Source organism: Psittacula echo (genome assembly GCF_963264785.1).
Source record: "Psittacula echo genome assembly, chromosome: 10".
Lineage (NCBI taxonomy): Eukaryota > Metazoa > Chordata > Aves > Psittaciformes > Psittacidae > Psittacula > Psittacula echo.
The window spans coordinates 14,598,108-14,608,315 of record NC_137741.1 but is presented as its reverse complement, the minus strand read 5'-3'; the positions used below and the strand labels follow the sequence as shown (position 1 = coordinate 14,608,315).

The 10,208-nt window shown below is 60.4% G+C and overlaps 1 protein-coding gene across 1 annotated transcript; it reads right to left on the bottom strand.

Annotated features, from left to right (window-relative positions):
- Nucleotides 1-1,723: 1,723 nt before the first annotated feature.
- On the bottom strand, nt 1,724-10,208 carry HAPLN3 (hyaluronan and proteoglycan link protein 3; the record flags this gene model as incomplete). Its single annotated transcript, XM_080626756.1, has 10 exons — nt 1,724-2,004; nt 2,138-2,440; nt 3,386-3,757; nt 4,002-4,133; nt 4,391-4,439; nt 4,891-5,031; nt 5,520-5,640; nt 7,857-8,040; nt 8,764-8,873; nt 10,021-10,208. The coding sequence occupies 10 exons, from the start codon at nt 10,206-10,208 to the stop codon at nt 1,724-1,726; spliced, it is 1,881 nt and encodes a 626-aa protein (XP_080482882.1).

Here is a 10,208-nt window from a genome sequence, read left to right as displayed (position 1 = left end):
TATTAACAGAGTCGATTTCTCTTCTTCTTCTTCTTGTTGCTTTTTTTGTTGTTGTTGTCATATAAGGAAAAACAAAAATTATATTAAAGACAAACCCACCTTTGTGTATATATATAAAAAACAATAATTAATGTGTTTTTTCCAAGCACCAAAGCAAAGCAAATTAGATCTCAGCATTTTTACTAACTGTCCGGTTCCAATTATCTTCGTGCCTTCGGGGACAGGGAGGGGGGTGGGTTTGCAGAGGGCAGGGGGTTAAGTTAAATAATAAAGATGAATATTTTGTCCTGATTTTATCCACGAACAATGTAATTATTTCTGTTATTTAATCTCCGGGGTGAGCAGCACCTTTCTGGGGTTTTATTTTATTATTATTATTGTTTCTTTTCCAGAATCCTCCTACTGCTGCAGCACATCAGGGCTGGGGGGGAGGGCCCGGGGGGCTGTAGTGGAAGGAGCTATAGGAGGAGGGGAGGCGAGGGGATGCTGAGACCTGGGAGCCGGGTGCTGGGGGCTGCAGCCCCTCTCTGCTTCCCTGCCACCCCCCCCGTCCTGGGACAACGTGCTCTTTCCAGGGGACCGTGCGGGGCACCAGCGTTCCCTGCACCTATTTATATTTTTGAACATATCCTATTTTGAAAGACTGATCAATAATAAAGAGAGTGAAATTGGAGCGGGCGCACTGTCAGTGTCATTTTTTAATGTGTGGGGCACGGGTTTCCCATGGCAAAGCAGCAAGGAAGGGAAGGGGAGTCCAGACTGGGTGCTCCAAATGGGACCAGCTCAGTGCCAACCAACACCCAAGGGTTCAGCCCTGGGGACAACAGAGGTAGGGGGGAAGAGTCCTAAGCCCTGGGGTAGGACATCACTCCCTTATTCAGGTCTCATCCTAGGAGAGGGTAACCCACAGACCTAAAACCTATCACTAGCAGGAACTACTTCACCTTCCAGCTTTCAGTCCTGATACCCACAGGGTTAATTAACACCCATTAATGAGGGAGCACCAGGCCCTTACAAGAGCACAGGTGGGTGCAGGACTGAGCAAGCAGTGGTGAGATGATGTTCAGCCAAGGGTGTCCAGCCAGGAATCTCCACATCCTCTCTGTGGCAGACACCTGTCTTGTGCTGGGGCAGAGATGGGGACACAGCCACATCGCTCCAGGGATTTCTCCATGGGTTTATTAGAAGAGGTCCAGGAAAATACACATTTTCATAACCAAATGCTTTGAAGGAGAAGGCACCAGAGTTCAGGTGGAGTCCAGGCGAGGGGTGCATGGAGATAAGGCACTGGCACTCCCGCAGGAACAGGCACAATGGCATCCTTCAGTAGGACAGGGACAGTGCTGGGATGCAACAGAGACACCCACTCTCTGCCTCTGGCCCATTCCAGCCTCTCCTCCCTCCCACTCCGTGAGTTCTGGGGCAGGACCAGCCTGGAAGGGCAGGAGGGTGCTGGTGACATCCTGCCATGCAGGAAGGGGCCATCACCCATAGGGTGGCAGGGGCCCATGAGGACCATCAGGAACAGTCCTGTGCTGCCCCAACTGCTGAGCAAGACGTGGAAGATATAAAGGAAGTAAAAATAAACCAAAAAGAAGCCTCCCATCCCACCCCCCATCCCGCTTCCCCTCAGTCACCCCAAAAACAGCCTTGGGCAATGCCAAACACTGGGCACCATCAGGTTGGAAACATCCTCTGGACAAGAAGGGGCCCTCCCTGATCCTTATCTCTCTTTGTAGCAGAAGACCCCAAACCTGCCCTTGCTGGGGAAGCCGAAGCTGCGGACACCAGGCTCCGGAGGGCCACAGTTGGCACGGGGCTTGGTGATGGGGTAGCGGACGCTGCCATCCGCCAGCCAGCCGGCATCGCAGCGGTCCAACCCCAGGAACTTCCAGGCGGAGTAGAGCTGTCCCACCCGGGCGATCTCGGCCCCTGCATCCTGGCAGCTCTGCTTGGCTTCCTCCAGTGTCATCCCAGCCGTGTGGTCCAGGTAGAAAACTTCTCCTAGGAGGGAGAAGGGAGCATCAGTGCTGAGCATCATCAGGAGCATCCCTGCCTGGAGCATCCCCATGCAGGCTGAGCACTAAGGAGGCGAGATGCCTCCAATGGGGCACAAGATCCCTGGCCCAGCACCTACCTCTGAGAGCGGAGGAGAAGCAGAAGGCATCAAAGCGGTGCAGGTACCGGTGGCGTGGGCCATAGCTGCGGATGCCGGGGGCGAGCTGCAGCCCACCGCAGGGCTTGCGGGGCAGGCGGATGGGGTACTGCACGGTGCCATCGGCCAGCCAGCCCGCATTGCACCAGTCCAGCCCCTCGCTCCAGGCCTGGAAGAGCTGGTTGAAGGTGGCGAGGATGGCACCTTGCTCCTGGCACACTCGCTCGGCTTCATGGAAGTTGAGCTTGTACTGCCCTCGGGGAGGCTGGTAGGGAAACACGATGCCTGGGGAGGGACAGGGCACTCAGCCGGCTTCCATGGGTAGCCCCCACACGTCCCCAGCCCATCCCAAATTCAGGCTCTGGGACAGGGACCTCTCCAAGGCTCAGGCATGCAGGGATGGGGATGCTGCGGGGATGCAGGCGCCAGCGGCGAGTTGCCAGCGACATCTGGTGGCACAGGGACACAGGGACCTGGGGACACGTGGACGTGGCACCTGCACATGCAGGGACGCAAAGACTATGATAACAGGGATGCAGGGACCACCACCACCGGGTCGTAGGGACCACAGTCCTGGGGACACATAGGCAGGGGTCCCAGGGGGGCATGGACTACCCCTGTGGGGATGGGGAGACCATCATCATGAGGATGTGCAGGCTACAGGAACATGGACACAAGGACCAGCATCATGGGGATCCATGGGCCACAATCCCAGGGACACATGGTCCACCAGCATGGGATGGATGTACAACAGGAAGATCTGCACCACCACAGACCACAGTCACAGGGACTGGTGGGGCAAGGGGATGGGCAGGGGGACAGCAGTGGGGACATTTCCATAGCTCTGAGCTTGGCAGTGGAGCCAGGGCTGAGTCAGGTCCCTCATTCCAAGTGAAGAAAAAGGGGTTGGCTCAGTCACCAAGGTGCACCCCAAGATGCAGAGTACACCCAGAGCTGGGAGGTGAGAGGCAGCTGCACACGATGCAGCACAGCAGGAAGATGGATGGTAAAGGCAGAAAACACTGCAGCCATGGGGTCACCCCCAACTCCAGCTCCACAGTAGCATCCCCAGCATCTTGCTCTGGGCTTAACTCACTGTCACACAGCCTCAAGCCACCACCCCATCACACTGAGCATCCCAGTCCACCACCCAGCAAAGAGGGGTGCCATGGGAAGGCCAAGCTCACTGGCTCGGCGCAGGGGGTCCTGCAGTCCCCATTGTGCCCTCACCTTGCAGCCGGAGGTCCACCACGTCGCTCTCATCCTCCAGCCCATCGATGACCTCGCAGCGGTATTTGCCATCATCCTGCAGGCGCACATCGCTGACCACCAGCGAGGCCTCGCGCCGGCCGGCCTGGTGGAGGTGAGCGCGGCCACGGAAGTCCCCAAAGGCCATGTAGGTCTTGCCGATGGCCACCAGCACGTCCTGCTCCTTGGTGTAGTCGTCCCGTAGCTTGGACCACTTGATGCGGATCTTGCGCTTGGCCTCCAGGTCAGGCTCATAGCGGTAGTGGCAGGGCAGGGTGACGTTGCCACCATTGAAGCTGTACACGGGGTCTTTGGGAGTCTCCACCAAGAGTCTGGCTCCATTGAAGTAAACCACTGGGGATAGGGAGGGAAGGCATGATGGGCAAGTCATGAGCATCCCCAAATCTCCTTCCAGCCACCTCTTCAACCTAAGCATCCCATGAGCATCATCCAAGCACCCCTGGAACATCCCTGCCTGCTCCTCTGGGCCCCACAACCCCCCCATGAGATGGGTCCCAGCCCCATCCAGAGAGAGGGAGGCACTTCAGCCCCTTGCACCAACCCACCAGGCCCCCTTTCCTGCTCATCCCTGATGTACCTTTCTCCTGCCCGTTGCCCTTGTCGTTCATGATGTGGTTGTAGTAGAAGCCGTTGTAGAAGGGGTGGTGGGAGCTGCTGGCCAGGCACAGCAGGGTGGCCTCCAGGAGCAGCGGGAGCAGCAGCAGCATGGCTGAGGAGAGAGGCCAGACCCTGAGCCTAGGCTGCGGAGGGGGAAAGGTCTATGGTAACACCCCACAATAACCAGGAGTGCTTCGATCTGCCTGGCACGTAGCTCTGGGCTGACCCTATCACAGAGGTGCAAGGAGATGGGTGGGAAGAACCAGCAGAGCAGCTACAGGGGAGGGTACAGGCAACCTGAGCCATGCCCCTAGAAATGCCCCACAACTCCCAGTCCCTTCCATCCTCATCCTCCCACACGGATCTCACCGTGCACCACCGCACTCAACACTGCCGCCCGCTGGGGCTTGAGGAGCACCTGACCAAGAGGGGAAAACCGAGACCAAGCAGGGATCAGTGCATCCGGGAGAAACTAGATCCCAGGATGTCCTTTGAACTGGGAGCACCGGGAAAACATCACGTATGGGATGTGGGGGGAGAGAAGTGGCCAAGCCCCGCCGTAAGCTCAGTTTACAGAGGCAGCCGAGCGTGCAACCCAGCTAGGAGGGGAGGAGAGAGCTCGGGGCTGCCCCAGCACTGGACAGAGCCGGGGGGGCACCCACCCAGCATGGGTGAGGACCCCCTGCTCTGACCCTGGGCTGCTACTTTGCACCACAGACACGACTGGCACCATCCCTGTGCAACACGTTTCCCTCTCAGACCACATCCTCTGGGTGCGGGGAAGCCCGGCTGCCCCATAGCACCGGAGACCCGTGCTGCCCGAGCTCTGGGTGCCCCGGGCACCCAAGGGTGCCCCGCATGGGGCTCACCCAGGGCAGCTCACAGCGGGATTTGCCGGCTTGCGAGCTCTCCCGGAGCCGGCAGAGGGGGCCCGGCACCCGGCAAGGCTCCGGCAGCCCCTCTCCAAGGCGGGGAGGGGTCTGGCATCGCTGCCGCTGCTTAGGCAAGGTCTATGGGTGCCTGCAAAGGTGCCCGGGGCCAGGGCGCTGTGGGAGTGAGGATGGGTCCAGATATGGGTCCTGTATGGGGTACAGAGGTGGTCTCTCGGGACCAGGGCATGAACCGGTTGCTGTTGCTATCATGGGTTGCTCGCTCCTGGTCTCCCCTCCATGGTTGGTGCCACTGCTCACCCTCCTGCGGGGTGCAGCCACCCTATGGGGTGTGCAGAGCCAGCGCTGCAGGGCACAGGGTGCACCCACACCATAGACACCGCATCCAGTGGAGCCTGGCAGCAGCACTGCACGGCGCTGCACGGCACTGTACAGCACTGCACAGCACTGCAGCCCAGCAGGCACGCTCCACGTGCTGCCCACATGTGGCACGGTGGGCTCGAAGCACCCGCAGCTTCACACCTCGGTTTGGGGCACCAGCACCGGTCCCCCTGTGCCCCCCATGCACAAACACCCACCCCCTAGAGCCCAGCGGTGAGGTGACACACCGGGAAAGCGGTGTCCTCAGCTGCAATGCCACTGAGCATCGTGCTGCAGCGCTCACCATAGCGATGCCTGGCACCTTCCACGGTGATGCCCAGCACCCTCCATAGCGATGTTGCCCCTTCCCTGCCAAGCAGGGTGCCCACCACACCGGGGTGCCAGCCCTCCCCACCACCCCGGGGCTAAGCCCTACTCACTGCTGGTTGCGGGCAGGCTGCGGGCAGGCGTGCGGGCAGGCTGCAGGCAGATGCACTGTTTAGGGCTCTCGCAGGGCTGAGAGGAAGCAGCTCCAGGGCCTGCCTCTTAAAGGGAAACACACGCCTTTCCCAACCCCCTGATCGCAGCCCGGAGCTGGGGTGGGTACCCCCGGCCCCCCGCCATGCGCCTGTAGGATGCTGCCTGTACCCTGCTCACACACCGCTTTCGCGATGTGTCTGCTGCCCGCATTGCCTGCTTGGGGAGAGGAACAAGGATATCCCGTTAGGGCTGCTGGGCATGTGGGACCCCATAATGTCCCGTGCAAAGACCTGGTGCTGGGGAAGAAGAGACATCTCTTGTCCAATGTCCGATCAGGAGACTGACCACAATCCCCAGGAAGTGGAGGTGTGGAGCACCCATGTGGCAAGAGCACCATGGGCACGATGGATGACTGTTCCTGGATGACTGTGATGCATGACACTGCCTGTGCAGTGTCTGCCTGCTCTAGGGTCAGGGGAGAGAGCTGAGCCGTGAGGTTCAGCCTCTTTGGGATGCACTTGTGTCTATGGGGGCAAAGCAGAGGCACAAAAAACAGGGCAAAAGCTTCGGGGTGCGTGATTGCACCCATCTGAGCAGGCATCATCCCTGCACTTGGGTGATGCCCCCCATCCAGCTCCCATCAGCACACAGACATGCAGTCCTGGCTCCAAGAGCCCCTCATCCAGCCCTGAGGACGGGCAGCGCAGTGATGGCACAGACACAGGGATGCTGGTCCAGGAGTGGCCAGTGGGGCCGAGGACACAGAGGAACCATGGAGCAGTGTGTGTGCCCTGACCCGGCGCCCCCCTGCCCCGGCCCGGCGCGCCTCTTCGCCCCCCACTTTGTTGTTTTATGGCAAGGAAATGAGGCGCGGGGGCCCCGGCCCGGCTCTTGCCACCGCGTCAGGCCGGAAAGCAAACAACTGGTGTAAAAATAAACCACCCGGGCTGGCTGCGGGGTGAAGGGGCCGGGACCCCCCTTCCTCACTGTCCCTCGCCACGGGGGCAGTCCTGTCTGCCCGCCGCCGCCGCGCTGATAGGGAGCAGCCGGCACGGAAACGGTGTTATCTGCCTCCAGCGCCGGCCCCTGCTTCCCATGGGAAGCCCTAACCGGGGATGGCTGTGGGCCCCGGGGTCTGAAGAATGGCTCTCATTGCTCTCCTTCTCTCTGCACACACACCCATTGGAACCCTCCGTGACACCAGGGATGTGGGAGTGTGGTGGCTGGGAATGCTGCAGTCATCCCAACTGAGCGTCCCCTGTCCCCCCAGCTCTGCCCTGATAGCAGAGGGGTGGGATCGCACCCTGGCTGCACCCCGGTCGCATCCCAGCCATCAGTTGCTTGCCCAAGACATCCATGACGCAGTGAGGCAGCGATGGGGATGGCTCCCTCCGCCCGCCGGGCTGTGCAGACAGACGGACAGCCCCGTCGGGGCACGCTGCTCCTTGCTGTGGCTGTCCCATTGTTTCAGAGCTGAGGAACAAGCCACACGCTGCCTCGTGCTGCCTGCACCGCGGCGCCAGGCAGGAGCCATCCTCTGCCCCACCTGAGCTTGCAGCAGCAGGGAAGGAGATAGGGATGCTTTTGTGCTCATTTCAACAGCAGCTCATGTTTGGCCATAGTCATGTCTGGATGTGGTCACTGATGCCCCCGAGCAGCCCTCTGAGGAAGGAGGAATCCCCTTCGCTCCCTCCCACCTCTCTCCCTATTGTTGGAGCTTCAGGGATGAACCCGGATTTGTGTTCTGCTCCCCGAGGGTGAGACCGTGGGTTTCAGGGTGAGTGAAGCTGCACAGGGCCAGGGTAGCTCTGACCTGGGAGCACGTGTTTATGGCACGTGTTTAGGGCTGGCCGAGCTTTCGGCTGAATGGGAGCCACAAAGTGTCATCCGTGTCTTCCCCGCCTCAACCCCAGCAGCTCACAGCTCCTCCGTAGCCACACCGGAGGGGTTCCTCCCTGTAATGTCACTTGTACAGGGCAATTCCAGCAGGAACCTGCTGCCCAAGGCTCAAACCACGGAGGAAACCCCATGTTCCTGGTGGGATGGAGGCAGCTGTGATCTGTGCCGGGCTTTCCGGGTGGAGGCGAGAGGATGCTCTCCCTGACGGCTGCTTCCTGAGGAACTGGCTCGCGGGCAGCCGAGTCAGCAGCAGCGGGGTGCCGCAGCCTTCCTGCTGCTCCAGCAAGCCAGCCGTGTCCGGGAAGAGCATCCGAGGCATGGGGATGAGTCTTGAGGCGCTCTGCATGGTGTGGAGGGCGCTCTGGTCTTCATCAAACCCCCATTCTGAGGCTTTGGAGGAAGAAGGAAATGCCACAGAGCTAGGAAGGGGCTCAGCATCAGAGGGGCTTGCCTGGGGGGTGGCAATGGGCCACAACAGGATCCCCTCCTTTGACACAGGGCATCTGGTCCCGTCACCCTCCCCATGGAGCTTGTGCCATGCCCCAGCTCAGGGCTATCTTGGCAGGACTCAGAACAAGCTGCTCTTATCTCAGCCCCAGCTTCCCAGCGATAAGGGTGGCATGTCTGGAGGTGAACCAGGCTGCCTGTCCCTGGCTCGAGCTGTGGCTGCTGTTTGTCACCAAGCAGCCATAGTGGATTCAGGCTGGTCCCTGCCAGCAGCCCCTCTGGTGCCCAGGGGCCAGGCAGGAGCCTGGGAAGAGGATGCATGGGCTGAGCAGGGTGCTGCTGCCAGCACAGAGGTGCATAGAGGTGGTCTAGGGCTGCAGGGATGGAGAGATGTGGTGGGATGCAGGTTGTCCTGGGCCATTTGTGCCAACTTCAGGGCAGAAGGCTCTGGAGAGGAGCAGAGCTCCTCTGTCCTGCCCAATCCCAGTGCTCCTTTCCTACCAGGGACCCTGTCCTCAATGCTGGGAGCATCCCCATGGGCAGCTCTGGGGTGTAAGAGCCGTTTTTGCTCCCAGCTGGTGGATTTGCTCCAGGATCAAAGCCAAAGGAGGAGACGCAGGGCGTGGGGTGCTGATAGCAGCTTCCCCTCCCTATGTCCCGTCCCACTGTGCTTGTCCAGCTGCAAGAACAGGCTCTGGCAGCTGTGATGGGGTGGAGGCAGCGAGGAAGATGCACTGGTACCCTGGTTCTTGTGCCGGGAAGGGTGCTGGGAGGGGCTGTGAAAGCAGAGAGACGTGGGCTCAGCATGGCAGGGGGCAGCCCCTTGGGATGAGGAGGCTCAGAGGGGATCCCAAAGGACTGTGCTTCGGGAGGTGGCTCTCGGGAGCACAGAGCAGCCAAGCCAACAGTTTCAGCTGGTTTTAATACTGTCAGAGACACCCCGGAGCGGGGCTGCCGCCATCATCCCACCCAGGCTCCCTCGGCGCTTGGCAAAGCCATCCCGCTGCCAGCCCAGCTCCGTGGCCACTTCACATCCCAGCAGGAAGGGGAAGCATCACCAGGGAAGGACACCCTGATGCCAGTACCGGGCCTCGCTCGTCTCCTACTGCTAATCCCGAGGGCTTGAGCATTGCAAGAGGCTCCTCTCCACCCCACGGAAAGGGAAAGAAGTCAGGGTACAAAAAGGGTCATGGCACAGCGCTCTGTGGTGGTTTGACCACCACCCTGCCCATCGTTCCTCTGCACCTTTGTGGCTACAAACCACCTCTGCCCCATCACCAGATTGCGGCCCCCCCGGTCACTGCTCGGCTCTGAGGACAAGGGACCTCTGGGCTCCCCTAACTGGAGACAGGGGCAATGCTGAGACTTGGCAGATGCTGGAGCTGCATGGCCCCAGGAAGGGGAATGGGCAATGACTGCCAAAACACACCCAACGGGTAGAGCTATGGGCAATGGGGACCTGGCGCCTCTTGACAGGAGCTGTCTCATCACTCCCCTCGCACTATGCAGCGCTGACACTGCAGGCAAGGAGACCCAGGGCATGGCACAATGGGCAGGGGACAACAGCCAAGTGGGTTTTTCAGAGCCCCTTTTTGCAGCCATGCGGGGAGCAGGAGGGATGCTGGAGGCTGTGAGCACAGAGTGCTTGCCCTAAGCCCCCCAAAGCTGCTGAGCCCCAAGCCCTGGTGCAGGCAGGGGACTGCCACTGGCTGCAGCCTCTCTGCTGGAAGCAGAAGCAAAAAAGAGGAGAAAGTGTGTCTCCAGGCTTAGCTGGGAGGATGCAGTCAAGCCCTGGTGCATGATGGGGTCCTCCAACAAAGCCCCAGTTGCAGGAGAAGGTCCCTCAGTCAAGTCCCAGCCACACAAGGGGGTCTCCCCCCTGGCTAGTGGGGTGAAAGAGCAGGAACCGTCCCCACATCCCACCTTAAGGGCCCTGTAAAGTGCAGTGCTGTGGCCCCAGCGCCAACAAGGGGCGGAGGAGCCCTCCTGGCCACCTCCCGAGTTTGGGGACATGGAGAGGGGGGTGTGAGGTCGGAGCAGGAGCGGGCAGAGGTGGGCAGGGTGCAGGCTTGGGCGGTGGGGAGGTGCAGCCCCGTCCTTCCTCCCCACAT